Source organism: Oncorhynchus kisutch, linkage group LG6, assembly GCF_002021735.2.
Source record: "Oncorhynchus kisutch isolate 150728-3 linkage group LG6, Okis_V2, whole genome shotgun sequence".
NCBI lineage: Eukaryota > Metazoa > Chordata > Actinopteri > Salmoniformes > Salmonidae > Oncorhynchus > Oncorhynchus kisutch.
The window spans coordinates 65,715,349-65,732,162 of NC_034179.2; the positions used below are offsets into that span (position 1 = coordinate 65,715,349).

The 16,814-nt window shown below is 39.6% G+C and overlaps 2 protein-coding genes across 4 annotated transcripts; both read right to left on the reverse strand.

Annotated features, from left to right (window-relative positions):
- Positions 1-1,355: 1,355 nt before the first annotated feature.
- LOC109893214 (interferon a3-like) lies at positions 1,356-8,873 on the reverse strand. 3 transcript variants are annotated; one of them, XR_004210375.1, is made up of 4 exons: positions 8,484-8,873; positions 8,217-8,304; positions 1,914-6,332; positions 1,356-1,796 (listed from the first exon to the last, which is right to left on the reverse strand). XR_004210375.1 is itself a non-coding variant. In XM_031827198.1 (3 exons), the coding sequence occupies exons 1-3, from the start codon at positions 2,192-2,194 to the stop codon at positions 1,713-1,715; spliced, it is 225 nt and encodes a 74-aa protein (XP_031683058.1). In that variant the 5' UTR covers positions 2,195-2,477; the 3' UTR covers positions 1,416-1,712. The 3 variants fall into 3 exon arrangements, 1 of the variants encoding a protein (XP_031683058.1); XM_031827198.1 differs by lacking the exons at positions 8,217-8,304; positions 8,484-8,873 and having other exon boundaries at positions 1,416-1,796; positions 1,914-2,012; positions 2,153-2,477; XR_004210376.1 differs by lacking the exons at positions 1,356-1,796; positions 1,914-6,332 and adding an exon at positions 7,667-8,055 and having other exon boundaries at positions 8,484-8,852.
- A 3,621-nt stretch (positions 8,874-12,494) lies between these two features.
- Positions 12,495-14,204, reverse strand: LOC109892216 (interferon a3-like). Its single transcript, XM_020484653.1, has 5 exons — positions 14,049-14,204; positions 13,818-13,889; positions 13,200-13,352; positions 12,959-13,057; positions 12,495-12,841 (listed from the first exon to the last, which is right to left on the reverse strand). Exons 1-5 carry the CDS (start codon positions 14,196-14,198, stop codon positions 12,755-12,757), a joined length of 561 nt encoding a protein of 186 aa, XP_020340242.1. The 5' UTR covers positions 14,199-14,204; the 3' UTR covers positions 12,495-12,754.
- Positions 14,205-16,814: the final 2,610 nt, after the last annotated feature.

Below are 16,814 nucleotides of genomic sequence, written 5' to 3' on the forward strand. Positions count from 1 at the left end.
TCATTTCAGTGGAGAGTACAGTACAGTACAATACAGAAGAGTACAGTAGACTACAGTTCATTACAGTACAGTGTACAGTACAATAAAAGAAAGGAAAGTAACGTCCAGTAGAGTGCAGCACAGTAGAGTGTAGCCTACTTTACACTAATTTACTAAACTGTACTGTACTCTACTGAATTAAACTATACTGTACTGTACTGAATGAATATCTACTGTACTGTACTATCCTATACGTTATTGTACTCTACTGTGCTCTATTGTATTGAACTGTGCCATTCCATACTGTGCTGTTCAAACTTGTAAAACATAGCTTAAATGCCTATGATTTTTTTAAAGAATCTTCTTCAATCTTGACACAATACCCCATAATGACAAAGCAAGATTTCCAGAAAAGTTTGCGAGTTTATAAAAAAGTATAATTCTATCCACATACTGTCCATAATGTAAATACCCCCCCCCCCCACACACACACAAGTAGTGTTTTCTTTGCAGCAATTCGACCATGAAGGACTGACTCTAGCAGTCTCCCCTGAACACTTGATGTTGAGATGTGTCTGTTACTTGAACTCTGTGAAGCATTTATTTTTGCTGCAATTTCTGAAGCTGGTAACTCTAATGAACTTCTCCTCTGCAGCAGATGTAACTCTGTGTCTACCTTTCCTGTGGCTGTCCTTATGAGAGCCAGTTTCATGATAGCGCTTGATGGTTGTTGCAACTGCACTTGAATAAACATTCAAAGTTCTTGAAATTTCCTGCATTGACTGACATTCATGTATTAAAGTAATGATGGACTGTCATTTCTCTTTGCTTATTTGAGCTGTTCCTGACATAATATGGACTTAGTATTTTAGCAAATAGTGCTATGTTCAGTATACCACCTCTACCTTGTCACAGCACAACTGAATGACTGGTGACAACTGGTGACTACCTCCTGAAGCTGGTTCAGAGAAGGCCAAGAGTGTGCAAAGCAGACATCAAAGCTGGGTGGATACTTTTAAGAATCTCAAATATAACATATATTTTTATTTGTTTAACACTTTTTTGGTTACTACATGATTCTGTATGTGTTATTTCCTAGTGTTTATGTCTTCACTATTATTCTACAATGTAGAAAATATTAAAAATAAAGAGAAACCCTGAGGTGTGTCCAAACTTTTGACTGGTACTGTGTATATATACTCCAGACTCTGACATATTTCTATGTTTCTTATGTCCATTCATTTTCTTTTAGATTTGTGTGTATTGTTTTGTCTTGTCAGATATTACTGCAGTGGTAGAGCTAGAAAAACAAGCATAAAGCTACACCCGTTAAAACATCTTATAAATGTGTGTATGCGATAAATTACAATTTACAATTTATTTGTAAAGATTACAGCTGTAGAGGGCACATTTATTTAATTATAATATATTTCATTATTACAATAATAACCATTTCCTATCAGGTTGCAATAATAAATACAGTATGCAATGGCCTTCATGTATTGAAAAGAAATGCACGGAAACATTGATACATTAGGCTATGTATTGCCTAAGTCAATCACAAAATTATTCAGTGAATTTTTTTTTTTACTCCAGGAGTTGTGAATACATGATTACACAATAAATAAATACGTAAAAAAAAAAAATAGTAAACATGTAAATAAATAGTAAGATATATGAATAGATAAATAGATATATAAATAAATAATATGTACACAACACACACAGAACGCTCATTTGCTACTTGTTGTGTCTAGTCTTTGTAGGTGTGCCAGCACCACTGTCCTTATGTCTTCCCAGCCGCTTGCGCTGTATTCCTGCAAAAACGAAATACACTTGTTAAGATTTGAGAATAGACACATATTGTACCATCACATAAATACATCCAGACTTGGTGAATGTACTCTCTTTGTAAGACAAATGGATCAACCTACCTCGCGTTTCAAGTAATGCTTCAGGAACTTGAAGTGAAGGCTCATCTTTTTGTTCACTCTTTTGACAGATTTTGATAGTCTAGTTTTCAGAGCCTTTAACTGACAGAACAAAATACAAATAATTCATTTAATATTATGATTTGATTAACATGTAACTACTTATATTATCATCTAATAGAATAGGATAATGTTTTCCGTTTTGCATTAATGTTAAGAGGCGAAAATCACAAATGACATACGCATTGGTCCAGCTCCGAGGTCTGGCGATAGAGGTCATTCATAAACTTGTCAACTCCTTTCTGGTCCCAGGCGGTGGACTCATATTTACCACTGCTGAACAATTTCTTTATAGCGTTCAGAGTTTGCGAAATGAAGGCAATCTGTTCGTCAGCCTAGAAGAAGAATGATTTGTATTAGTATATGCCTTATGAATTGATGGCAAATATTAGAAAATTATAGCAAATTGTATATTCGTTACAACCTAATTATATACAGTGCATTCGGTAAATGTTCAGAACCCTTCACTATCTGTGTTACGTTACAGCCTTATTTTAAAATGTAATAAATATGATTTCATTCATTCATATCAATCTACACACAATAACCCAAAATGACCAAGCCAAAACATGTTGTTCGATATTTTTGCAAATTTAAAAAAAACAAAACACTGTTTTTGCCATTTTAGAAATAGTCTGTAACGTACCGAATTGTGGAAAAAGTGAAGGGGTCTGAATACTTTCCGAATTCAGTGTTTAATCCATTCTTAGAAAAAAAAGTTATGGATAGAACAAAACATTTTTTATGCATATTTCTTGCCTTGAAATTATTGACTTGTCTGTATTGATTGTCAGGGAAAGTGATCTGAGGTTCTCGAGAGACTTCATGACCCTGTATTGCCCCAAAAAATTGCATTATTATTACTGTACAAAAAGGAGTCAGGTAATTTAAATGAAACATAGCAGCTCATGAAATGTTGAAAAATTGACATGAGCTCAATGACCAGGAACAAGTGAATAAACATGATATAACCTACCATTTTCTTAAGCATCATTATGGTGTTGTTGCTGAACACTTGGAACATGCTCGGAGACCGAGGCAGTGTCTTCATCCATGTGCATCCGATGGTTTTATTCCAGGTGCAAATCGTCATGACCAAGCACATCCAAAAGCTGATTGAACACATTTTAGCGTAGGTCTACTGTAGTTCTCGGTCTGTTCGCAATCAACCTTGATGCACTTCCGAAAGATAGACTACTTCGTTTTATTCCGACAATAGTAAGTTTTCCGCAACGGATAAAGAGATACAGTTTTCTTCCTGAATAATCAATTTCTCGAATACTCAAGTTCTGCCATGCTCCAACCTGTGTCGATCCTTTATACAAGAGTAGTCAAGGTATTCCAAAAGTGAAAGGTGGAAGTTCCCTTACACTTTCATACCTGAGTGTTGTTGTAAGTCTGGAGAAAATGCACGGAAAGGACAGGTGCATCTCTCGAAGAATTGTTACATTTGTTTTTTTTATGATGAAATATTTGCCTTTCAACCAGGATATTTTTTGATTAAAAAAAATAATCATGTGAATCCATCGGACTACGGCCTAAATAAATATCACCATGTAGAACACATTTAGTTTGGCCTTTCACTTCGAAAACCAAAGTATTTCATGTTTGAAAACGCAACACCTTTTCATTTGCACTCAGAAACTTTGGTGTCAACTACGTTGTAACCACCTGCTTAAAGGGTAATTGTGGTTTGTGGACCCCAACTGTCTATGTAAAGATACAGATCAACCTTGTATGGGTTGTATGAATTAGACACTCAACGTGACTTTATTTCGTTTTAGAAACAGGTTTGGGTGGTCTGAAATATTTTGATAGACCCCCTTTAATATGCTCCCGGTTTTCAGAAAAAGACACTGGTAGCCGATGAAGTGCACAGGCAGTATAGACCTTGGGAATACTGCTTCAATTGGAGCCTATATTGCGGGGGGCTTTTGAATCTGGGCCAATAGGACTGGGCCAATAGGAATGTGTGCGTAAGATAGATCTTTCACGTAGATAATCTGTCAAAGTATTCAATAGTCTTGTCTTTAATGGGCCTGTAAACACATATTTTATTTATTCCTCCAGTTATGTAAGTTGATGGGACCTCTGCATCTATTACCTTTCCTCCCCAGCGACTGAAGAGTATAGGCTTTGTTTTAAGAGCGATTGGTACTCTCCATTGAACTAACATTCAAATTATAATAATGATTATGTTGCATAATATCCACTATATACTTTATATTATTAATAACTATATGAATAAACAATTTTTTTACAGTGATATGATGCCACAGTCATATGACTTCTGAAAGTGTATTCCTAAAGAGATTATTGTTTTTCATTGGAAACAGGAGACAAAGGGCTGTGAGACAGAGGTTTAGTCCTAGACACATGAAAAGTGGAATGTATACGGAGGGTGCGGGGCAACAGGAGACGGACAGCAGAGGGGCTAAGGATTTTAGAGATGTAGAAAGGGTGATGAAACGGGGGTAAAGCTTACGGGACTCCACCTGGTGGGGGGGCTGGTCCCGAGTTGAAACCTATACCTTCTGCACGAGCCGATAGCGGGGATCAGCAGTCCGTAGGCGATCCGTAGTTCGCCGATACCTAGATGTGGTCTTCCAGGTACTCCGGGCTCTCTTCCAGGTACGGCAACAGCAGCGGACGAACATCGGGGCAGAGGGTATGCTAACTTCTTCCTCTTGCTCAGGAAAGAGCGGGGGCTGGCTCCAGGTGGTGGGGTTGGCGGAGACGAGGCAATGAAGAGCCGCTCGCTCAGACTGACCATTCGATTAGGGGTGAAAACCAGAGGACAGGCTGTCCAGAGACCAAATGAGGGTGCAGAATGCCTTCCAGAACTGAGGACCACGATCGGAGACCAAGTCGACCGGAAGTCATGGATACGGAAGAAGTGCTGCACCATGAGCTGAGCCGTCTCCTTGGCTGAGGGTAACTTGGGAAGGGGAATAAAATGGGTGGATAGAAGACCTATCCACCACTGTCAGGTTTGTGGTAATGCCATCTGATGGAGCAAGACCAGTAACAATGTCCAGAGAGATATGGGACGAGGGGCAGTGAGGAACAGGGAGTGGCTGAATAAGGCCATCCGGAGTTTGCCGCGGAGTCTTATTGTGCACACACAGCGCAGGCGGCGACAAATGCGGAGACGTCATGAACCATGGAAGGCTACCAAAAGCGCCGGATGAAAGCCAGGGTTATTATTCACACAATTGGTTAATAATTATTTATTATTATTTATTTCTTGAATGTGGTCCAACTGTTTGCAAAAGTAGTGGTTCTCAGGATTTGAGAGCAACTTCCCCTGTCTCTGTTATGTCAAAGGATAGTGGAGAGTGAATATCAAACAATGATTAAACCTCAGATTCACAAATGAGCTTTAAAAGCATGTCTGCAAGATTTTTTTAGACAGGCATAGATCAGGTGAGGTTAATAAATAATCCCAAACCTCTGAATATTTTGAGTACTGTCATGTATGGTAATTCATCTCTGGATCGTGTATAATTGCAAACAGAAGCTTAAAATATCTCGCAATCCTTCCTAAATGAGCTGTGGAAGTGAATGGAAACTCAGGAATGTCACTATGAGGCTAAAGATTCTTTTAAAATAGCTACAGTGTGTATTGGCTGAGCAGATAGAAAACTCTGCATGGATCAACACCATTGCCTTCACTCCACATTACAGGCCTGATTGACAAAGTGAAATGTAGTAGACCTATTAAAAAATAACCCATTCTAAAACATCCATTCGGGTTGCAACATGGCAGTTAAGTAATATTGCAAGACAACATGGCAAATTAATGAACTTTTGTGTCTAAATAAAAAATGTTGTGGCAAATCCAACACAACACATCACAGAGTGAAACTGTTGGTATTTTCAAGTTTTACAGTGGCTGCATCTGTCACGTTCTGACCTTTATTTCCTTTGTTTTGTCATTATTTAGTATGGTCAGGGCGTGAGTTGGGGTGGGCAGTCTATGTTTGTTTTTCTATGATTTTGGGATTTCTATGTTTCGGCTAGTATGGTTCTCAATCAGAGGCAGGTGTCGTTAGTTGACTCTGATTGAGAATCATACTTAGGTAGCCCGGGTTTCACTGTTTGTTTGTGGGTGTTTGTTTCCGTGTCTGTGTTTTTCACAACACAGTACTGTTTTGGGTTTCGTTCGTTCCACGTTTATTGTTTTTGTATTCAGTTGTGTTCATGTTGAGTATTTCTTATTAAAAGAATCATGGACACTTACCACGCCGCATATTGGTCCTCCGATCCTTCTCGCCTCTCCTCTTCAGACGAAGAGGAGGAAAACCCTGACAGCATCATGTTATGGGTAGACTTGTCACTAGAAGGGACTGATGAGTTTGTCTGGATCAAAATAAATATGAAAGGAGCAAAGCCAAGATGAAAAAATAGAGGAAAACATGCCTTAGTTCTTTGAAGGCCTAACACTGGGTTAGCATTACATTATTCAGTGGGACAATTACACACATTTTATGGCAAAAGTCACACCAGCATGGCTTTCCAAGTGGTGTTTAGTGTTCCTCAGTGGTCAAGTTAAAGACAATGTATGAAAACTGCTATCTATCAATAATTCACAACCAAATTGACTGAGCTTGAGAAATTTGGTCGTCTGGCGTTTGGTCGTCTGAAGGCGTTGTTTACCGATGCTCCCGTATTGGCGCATCCTGACCCCTCTTTGGCATTCATAGTGGAGGTGGACGCGTCCGAGGCTGGTGTTGGAGCTGTGCTATCACAATCCTTGGGCACGCCCCCGAAGCTTCGCCCCTGCACTTTCTTTTAGAGGAAGCTCAGTCCGGCAGAGCGAAACTATGATGTGGGGGACCGGGAGTTTCTGGCTGTGGTAAAAGCTCTGAAGGTGTGGAGACATTGGCTTGAGGGGGCGAAACACTCTTTTCTCATCTGGACTGACCACCGTAATCTGGAGTACATCCGGGCAAAGAGGAGACTGAATCCTCGTCAGGCAAGGTGGGCGATGTTTTTCACCAGCTTTTGTTTCACCATCTCTTACAGACCAGGTTCACTGACGCACTGTCCCGTCTCAACGATACCGAGGAGTGGTCCATCGATCCCACCCCCATACTTCCGACTTCTTTTCTGGTGGCACCGGTGGTATGGGAGGTGGACGTGGAAATCGAGCAGGCTTCATGGTTAGAACCCACTCCAGCACAGTGTCCAGCTGGTCGGAGGTACGTCCCACTTGGTGTTCGCGATAGATTGATCAGGTAGGCCCACAAGCTACCCTCCTCTGGTCATCCGGGGATTGAGAGGACGGTGCAGCGTCTTAGGGGGAATTACTGGTGGCCCACCTTGGCCAAAGACGTGAGGGTTTATGTTTCCTCCTGTTCGGTGTGCGCCCAGTGTAAGGCTCCTAGACACCTGTCCAGAGGGAAGTTACAGCACCTCCCCATTCCACAGCGGCCTTGGTCACACCTGTCGGTGGACTTCCTCACCGATCTTCCTCCATCACAGGGGAACACCACGATCCTGGCCGTTGTGGATCGGTATTCTAAGTCCTGCCGTCTCCTCCATTTGCCCGGCTTTCCTGCGGCCCTACAGACTGCGGAGGCACTGTTTACACACGGCTTCCGGCACTACGGGGTGCCCGAGGACAGCGTTTCTGATCGGGGCCCCAGTTCACGTCCAGGGTTTGGAGAGCGTTGATGGAACGTCTGGGGGTCTCGGTCAGCCTCACCTTGGGTTTTCACCCCGAGAGTAATGGGCAGGTGGAGAGATTGAACCAGGATGTGGGCAGGTTTCTGCGGTCATATTGCCAGAACCGGCTAGGAGAGTGGGCGAGGTTCGTCCCATGGGCCGAGATGGCTCAAAATTCACTCCGCCACTCCTCCACGGACCTGTCGCCAGGGGGGCCCGGCATACACTGTAGGTTCCATCCTGGACTCTAGGCGTCGGGTGAGGGGCATGCAGCACCTCGTGGATTGGGTGGGGTACGGTCCAGAGGAGAGGTGCTGGGTGCCGGTGCGGGACGTCTGGACCCATCTCTGCTAGGTGAGTTCCACCGCCTCCATCCAGATCGCCCTGCGCCTCGCCCTCCAGGTCGTCCTCGAGGCTGTAATTTCAGCCCTTTTACTATGTATTTTCAAACATAGGCTAACAGTTTTCTAACACAGATGCTAAACATGAAACACATTACTATTTTGCTTGGTTGGTTGTTTTTGCTGTCCTTAGTACATGCATTAAGTCTCCTCTTACAGTGTGCTGATAACTCACCATCTGGTCCAGCAGGGAAAGGTATTCTGCGCTCAAGTGACCGTAGTGGTGTCGGATCCAGTCACAGCAATGACACACGCTCTGCATACTGCAAATAATAAGAAAAATACACGTCCAACCCTGCATTGTATACATTGTAAATAGCAGTTTGTTTCGCTATTAGTTTTCCATATGAGTTTGAACATATTAATTGTGTTAATTAAGTAGTTTTTTTCTGGAATTGAGAAAGGGAAAACTGTATGGAGAATTTCCCACCGATCAACCTACCGGAGGCGGGGACTTCCATTTTCCAGACTAGCGCATGCAGCAATTGGAATTCCATGCCTGCTCCGTCTCCTGGACGAAAAAATCCAAGTAAATCTCAACTCATTCTCCTTGAAATCAGCTTTAAATTATAATTGAACCACAAGATGAGATTATCCCATTTAGTTATCGGCTAGACTATTACTATAGGCTATTCGCGAGCTTTGCTTTCAACTGCTAATAACTTCGCTTGAACCGAAAAAAAATTCCGATAACACTATCGTCGAAGTCGAAATAAAACCCACACTTCTTAAGAAATATAGCCATATAAGACATTCATTTAGTGGTTTTCGATCAAAGTTAGCCCGAACAATTGTTCCGTAGTCTTCTGCTGTTGCGCTACATCTGAAAAGTGAATGGGGAACTTCAGAGTCAATACCCAGATCTCCCAACTTTCATTTTCACAATGACGTCACCAACTTTCATCTTACTGTTGTCAGCTGGGGATGCAATGTTGACAAGCAACGACAACATGATTTGTTGGAACTTTCTATTTGTCGTTTTTATTACAAGGGGAAATGAAAAATAATATGTGACAAAAGTACCTTGGTATAGGCTACGATATCAGGGATATTTTCACTACAGAGTCAATCTTTTTGACAGGGCTATTCTACTGTTGTGTGTGTGTGTGTGTGTGTGTGTCTGTCTGTCTGTCTGTCTGTCTGTCTGTCTGTCTGTCTGTCTGTCTGTCTGTCTGTCTGTCTGTCTGTCTGTCTGTCTGTGTCTGTCTGTTTGTCTGTCTGTCTGTCTGTGTGTGTCATAGTGCTATGCACGTTTTTGACTATGCAAGTCAAATCTTGGCATTGGTTCATTTCTCCCCTTTTCTATATATTATTGGGATTAATTCATAATATTCAAAGCCTGTTCAACTGTAAAGATCATATACTTTAGGGAAGTGGTCACCAAAACTGTCTGCACGGTCCTGGAGACCAGCAGGAGAAGGTGCAGGCTTTTGTTTCTACACAGTTTGAACACACCTGTTCCATCAGGGTCTTGTTAAAATGTCATGGGTGGAATCATATTGAAATGTCATGTTATAGGCTAAATTTTCAGATGTAGCCTAATTATTCTGCTGCATTTATTCACTCCAATTCTCTGAGATGCTTTATAAATACGGGCCTTGGTGTTATTCGTTATAGCCTTAATAGGACCAGCCATGAGGAAACATAATAGTGACACTTGAAACGTGATACCAAAGAGTCAGAGAGCTATATTTCCCATCACATATAGTTTTACAAATTTAAGTTTAGGGGTTAGGGGAATTGGTACCCTAGTAAGCAGGACAATAACAGTAGCAACAGGCCTGCGGCCACAACACAGAACCACTGATAGAATCGTTGCCGTGTGACGATGTTCAAACTGTTGAAGAGGCTGACGTCTTCGTGGGTTTTAGCGCTAGTAGTGATACCTGTCAATGGTGCTGAAACGTCTTCTTACGTCACATGACACGCCTGTGTTGGACGCATTTTGGGGTTTTCCCAGCTGTTTTACACAAGTGGTGCGATGTCATCAGTTTCACCTGAGTCTTCTCCCCAGTAATCATAGACACCTTTGGCCGACATATCGAGTGGGAATATGTAGTTTGGAGAGCGTTTGATATTGGGAAGACTTTGCCAAGACATCATTATAAAATGTTAATGTCTAACTGACATATCAACGATGTAGAACTATAGAATTTAGAATGTGTAAGAGGTCAATGAGCAAACAATGTCTAAACTGCATCTTCCCAATGTGTACAGGATACATCGTGCCTACCCACCAAGCACGGTGTTTTCTGGACAGGCCTTCTTTATTTGGTCAGATTTTTGCTTTGATTGTTAATTTCATTGTCCATTAATAAATTTGGACAGCACAGTACAGTAGAGAACAGCAGAGTACAAATCATTACAGTGGAGTGTACAGTACAGTACAGTACAGTACAGAAGAGTACAGTAGAGCACAGTTCATTACAGTACAGTGTACAGTACGGTAAAGTAAAGAAAATTATAATTCAGAACAGCAGAGTACAGTTCATTACAGTGGAGTGTACAGTACAATACAATACAAAAGAGTACAGTAGACTACAGTTCACTACAGTACAGTGTTTAGTACAGTAAAAGTAAAGGAAAGTAACGTACAGTAGTGTACAGCACAGTAGAGTGTAGCCTACTTTACACTGATTTACTAAACTGTAAGGTACTCTACTGAATTACACTATACTGTACTGTATTGAATTAATATCTACTGTACTGTACTATCCTATACTTTATTGTACTCTACTCTGCTCTATTGTATTGAACTGTTCCATACCATACTGTGCTGTTCAAAGTTGTGAAACATAGCCTAAATGTCTATGATTGGTTCCGATTTGGTCTGGTCATTACATTTTGGTCATTCAGCAGACACTTTTATTCACAGCGACTTACCGTGCATTCAACTAAGGTACAGTGCATTCAGCTAAGGTACAGTGCAGTGCATTCAACTAGGTACAGTGCATTCAACTAAGGTGCAGTGCATTCAACTAAGGTGCAGTGCATTCAACTAAGGTACAGTGCATTCAACTAAGGTACAGTGCATTCAACTAAGGTACAGTGCATTCAACTAAGGTACCGTGTATACAACTAAGGTACAGTGCATTCAACTAAGGTACAGTGCATTCAACTAAGGTACAGTGCATTTGGAAAGTGTTCCGACCCATTGACTTTTTCTACATTTTGTTACGTTACATCCTTATTAAAACATTTTTTTTTAAAGAATCTTCTTCAATCTTGACACAATACCCGATAATGACAAAGCAAGGTAATCAGAAAAGTTTGCAAGTTTATAGAAAATCTATCCACATACTGTCCATAATGTAAATGCATCCAATCACACACACACACACACACACACACACACACACACACACACACACACACACACACACACACACACACACACACACACACACACACACACACACACACACACACACATGTAGTGTTTCCTATGAGGCAATTCGACCACGAAGGACTGATTCAGGCAGTCTCCCATGGACACTTGATGTTGAGATGTGTCTTTTAATTGAACTCTGTGAATCATTTATTTGGGCTGCAATTTCTGAAGCTGGTAACTCTAATGACGTTCTCCTCTGCAGCAGATGTAACTGTGTCTTCCTTTCCTGTGGCTGTCCTCATGAGAGCCAGTTTCATCATAGCTCTTGATGGTTTTTGCAACTGCACTTGAATAAACATTCAAAGTTCTTGAAATTTCCCGCATTGACTGACATTCATGTCTCAAAGTAATGATGGACTGTCATTTCTCTTTGCTTATTTGAGCTGTTCCTGACAGAAATATGGCCTTGGTATTTTAGCAAATAGTGCTATCTTCTGTATACCCCCCTAACTTGTCACAACACAACTGATTGGCTAAAACGCATTAAGAAGGAAAGATATTACACAAATTAACTTTTAACAAGGCACACCTGTTAATTGAAATGCATTCCAGGTGACTACCTCCTGAAGCTGGTTCAGAGAATGCCAAGAGTGTAGACATCAAAGCTGGGTGGATACTTTGAATAATCTCAAATATAACAGATATTTGGATTTGTTTAACACTTTTTTGGTTACTACATGATTCCATATGTGTTATTTCATAGTGTTGATGTCTTCATTATTATTCTACAATGTAGAAAATAGAAAAGATAAAGAAAAACCCTGAGGTGTGTCCAAACTTTTGACTGGTACTGTGTATATATACTCCGGAATCCGACATATTTCTATGTTTCTTATGTCCATTCATTTTCTTTTAGATTTGTGTGTATTGTTTTGTATTGTCAGATATTACTGCAGTGGTAGAGCTAGAAAAACAAGCATAAAGCTACAGCCGTTAAAATATCTGCTAAATGTGTGTATGCGATAAATTACAACTACAGCTGTAGAGGACACATTTATTTAATTTTAACATATTTCATTATTACAATAACAAACATTTCCTATCAGGTTGCAATAATAAATACAGTCTGCAATGGCCTTCATTAATACAAAAAAAATGCACGGAAACATTGATACATTAGGCTATGTATAGCCTAAGTTAATCACATAACTATTCAGAATAAAAAAATGATTTACTCCTCGGAGTTGTGAATACATGACTACACAATAAATAAATACGTTAAAAAAAAACAAATAAGTAAACATGTAAAAAAAATAGTTAGATATAAGAATAGATAAATAGATATATAAATAACAAATATCTACACAACACACACATAACGCTCATTGGCTACTTAATGTTGTGTCTAGTCTTTGTAGGTGTGCCAGCACCACTGTCCTTATGTCTTCCCAGCCGCCTGCGCTGTAATCCTGCATAAACGAAATACACTTGTTAATATTTTAGAATAGACACATATTGTATCATCACATAAATACATCCAGATTTGGTGAATGTAATCTCTTTATAAGACAAATGGATCAACCTACCTCGCGTTTCAAGTAATGCTTCAGGAACTTGAAGTGAAGGCTCATCTTTTTGTTCACTCTGTTGACAGACTTTGATAGTCTAGTTTTCATAGCCTTTACCTGTTAGAACCAAATACAAATCATTAATTAAATATTATGTTTTGAATAACATGTAACTACTTTTATTATAATCAAGAAGGATAGTATAATGTTTTCCTTTTTGCATTAATGTTTTAAGAGGCGAAAATCACAAATGACATACGCATTGGTCCAGCTCCGAGGTCTGGCGATAGAGGTTATTCATAAACTTGTCAACTCCTTTCTGGTCCCAGGCGGTGGACTCATATTTACCACTGCTGTACAATTTCTTTATAGCGTTCAGAGTATGCGAAATGAAGGCAATCTGTTCGTCAGCCTAGAAGAAGAGTGATTTGTATTAGTATATCCCTTATGAATTGATGGCAAATATCGAAAAATTATAGCAAATTGTAAATTCGTTATAACCTAATTATATACAGTGCATTCGGAAAGTGTTCAGAACACTTCACTATATGTACATTTTGTTACGTTACAGCCTTTATGTTAAAATGTAATAAATATGATTTCAGTCATCAATCTACACACAATAACCCATAATGACAAAGCCAAAACATGTTTTTCGCCATTTTCGCTAATTTATGAAAAACAAAAACTGTTTTTTTGCTTCTTCATTATGGGATATTGTGTGTACATTGATGATGTTTATTTATTTATTTGTATTCCATTTTAGAAATGGTCTGTAACATAACAAAATGTGGAAAAGGTGAAGGGGTCTGAATACTTCCCGAATTCAGTGTTTAATCCACTCTTAAAAAAACATTTTTTAATGCCTATTTCTTACCTTGAAATTATTGACTTGTCTGTATTGTTTGTCAGGGAAAGTGATCTGAGGTCCTCGAGAGACATCATGACCCTGAGATGCCAAAAAATATAAACAAAATATTGCATTATTATTATTGTACAAAAAGGAGTCAGGTCATTTAAATGAAACATAGCAGCTCATGAAATATTGAAAAGATGACAAGAGTTCAATGAACAGGAACGAGTGAATAAACATGACCCTATATCCTACCATTTTCTGAAGCATCGTTATGGTGTTGTTGCTGAACACTTGGAACATGCTCGGAGACCGAGGCAGTGTCTTCATCCATGTGCATCCGATGGTTTTATTCCAGGTGCAAATCGTCATGACCAAGCACATCCAAAAGCTGATTGAACCCATTTTAGCGTAGGTCTACTGTAGTTCTCGGTCTGTCCGCTATCAACGTTGATGCACTTCCGAAAGATAGACTACTTCGTATAATTCCGACAAAAGTAAATTGTCCGCAACGGATAAAGAGATAAAGTGTTCTTCCTGACTGATCAATACCAGTTCTGCCACCCAAGTTCTGCCATTCTCCAACCTGTGTCGATCCTTTATACAACGAGTCTGCAAGGTATTCCAAAAGTGAAAGGTGGAAGTTCCCCTACACTTTCATACCTGAGTGTTGTTGTACGTGTGAAGAACATGCACCGAAAGGACAGGTGCATCGCTCGAATAATTGTTACATCTTGAGCTATTTGCTATTTTATCATGACATTTTGGCCTTTCAAACAGGATTTATTTGAAGAAAAAAATAAACATGTGAATCCATCGGACTATGCGCTAAAAATAAATATCACCATGTAGAACAAATTTAGTTTGGCCTTTCACTTCGAAAACCAAAGTATTTCATGTTTGAAAACGCAACACCTTTTCATTTGCACTCAGAAACTTTGGTGTCAACTACGTTGTAACCACCTGCTTTAAAGGTAATTGTGGTTTGTGGACCCCAACTGTCTATGTAAAGATACAGATCAACCTTGTATGGGTTGTATGAATTAGACACTCAACGTGACTTTATTTCGTTTTAGAAACAGGTTTGGGTGGTCTGAAATATTTTGATAGACCCCCTTCTATATGCTCCCGGTTTTCAGAAAAAGACAGTGGTAGCCTATGAAGTGCACAAGTAGTATTGACCTTGGGAATACTGCTTCATTTTGAGCCTATATTGCGGGGGCTTTTGAATCTGGGCCATTAGGAATGTGTGCGTATGATAGGTCTTTCACGTAGATAATCTGTCAAAGTATTCAATAGTCTTGTCTTTAATGGACTTGTAAACACATATTTTATATATTCCTCCAGTTATGTAAGTTGATGGGACCTCTGCATCTATTACCTTTCCTCCCCAGCGACTGAAGAGTATAGGCTTTGTTTTAAGAGCGATTGGTATTCTCCATTGAACTAACATTCAAAATATAATAACGATTATGTTGCATAATATACAGTATATACTTTATATTATTAATAACTATATGAATAAACCATTTTTTACAGTGATAAAATGCCACAGTCATAATGATGTCTTGTCTAAAAGTGTATTCTAAAGGCGTTTGTTGTTTTTCATTGAAGATGATGTTGGTATGGTATTATGGTAACATTTCATTGAGAAATTCGTCTTCATTAATCGGTTGATTCAGGTCACACATCTTTACAAATTTGCTAGCACATTTCTAACAAATATAAGCTGTGTGTGCGTGTGTTTATTCAAATATTATACACACTCTAGAAAAGGGTTCTATGTAGAACCTTCAGGGGTGCCATATATGAAACAATCAATAAAACCCTTTTTGGTTCTATCTAGAACTTATTACTTATAAAGAACAATATTATCTTATAACACATGTTTTAATAAACTTTTATCCAAAATGTAACTACAACATGCTACCATGACACGTATATTCTTGGCATTTTTGTTAAATTCTTCTGAAAATGTCTCAGGATGCCCTCTATTTCAACTCTCAAGACCTCCAGTGGGCACGAACTGATTTCTGAAAGAAAAAGCAGGAAACGAATATATTTGATTTTATTTTAAAATTAAACATGGCACACATAGGCTTACGTCATAGTTATAGTGACCCAAAAAAGTAAACATAGGAGATGTTTTACCTCATGTGAAAGAAAGTCATCCAGCTGTTTGAAGTAGTTCTTCACCTTGTCTCAAATGCGAGGGTTAAGATGCACACTCATGTTTCTAACCCGGAAAAAATAGTAAACCTAACAAACAACTTTAATATGAATTTCCTTGTGAATAATATTAATACAATGAATTACACGGATACTATGATTAATAAGGTAATAGCCTACTGTGCAATGCAATGAATAAATACAACATCACCAAGAACCTCCACATTCCGAATAGGTCATATTTTGTCGAGCAAGAAGGACCTGCAGCTCCCCTAATGTGATAGTGTTCCATTGTGTCAGGTTTTGTTGAAAGAGCTGACCTGCCAGTTGTGTCACGACTCCGACCGAAGGTGGCTCCCCTTCCCTTTCGGGTGGCGCTCGGCGCTCGTCGTCGCCGGCCTACTAGCTGCGGCTGATTCTTTCCTCCCCCTCCTCATGTGTTTATTGGTTACACCTGTTTTGAGTTTGTTGTAATTAGTTGGGCTTTATTAGTCAGCCGGGACGCCCGTATCTTTGTGCGGGATTAATTATTGTAACCTTTGTGTTTGGTGTAGACGAACGTGTTGGTTTCTGTTCGTGGAGTTTGCGGGACAGTTTTCGTCCCCAGTGTCTGGGGCATTTGTTTTGAGCACCCAGTGTTTCGTGGGGTGGCCGTTGTTCACCGTGTGTGCATTAAAATATCACTATATTGAACTCTCTGTTTCCTGCGCCTGACTTCCCACTCACGACACCCAGAACGTCACAAGTTGAAACGCAAGGCTCAGTGTGCATAGCTTTTCTCCCACCGGTAATAAAAATAATAACGTACAGTTTAACCAATTCAATCAAAGACTAACACTGAATATTTTATAG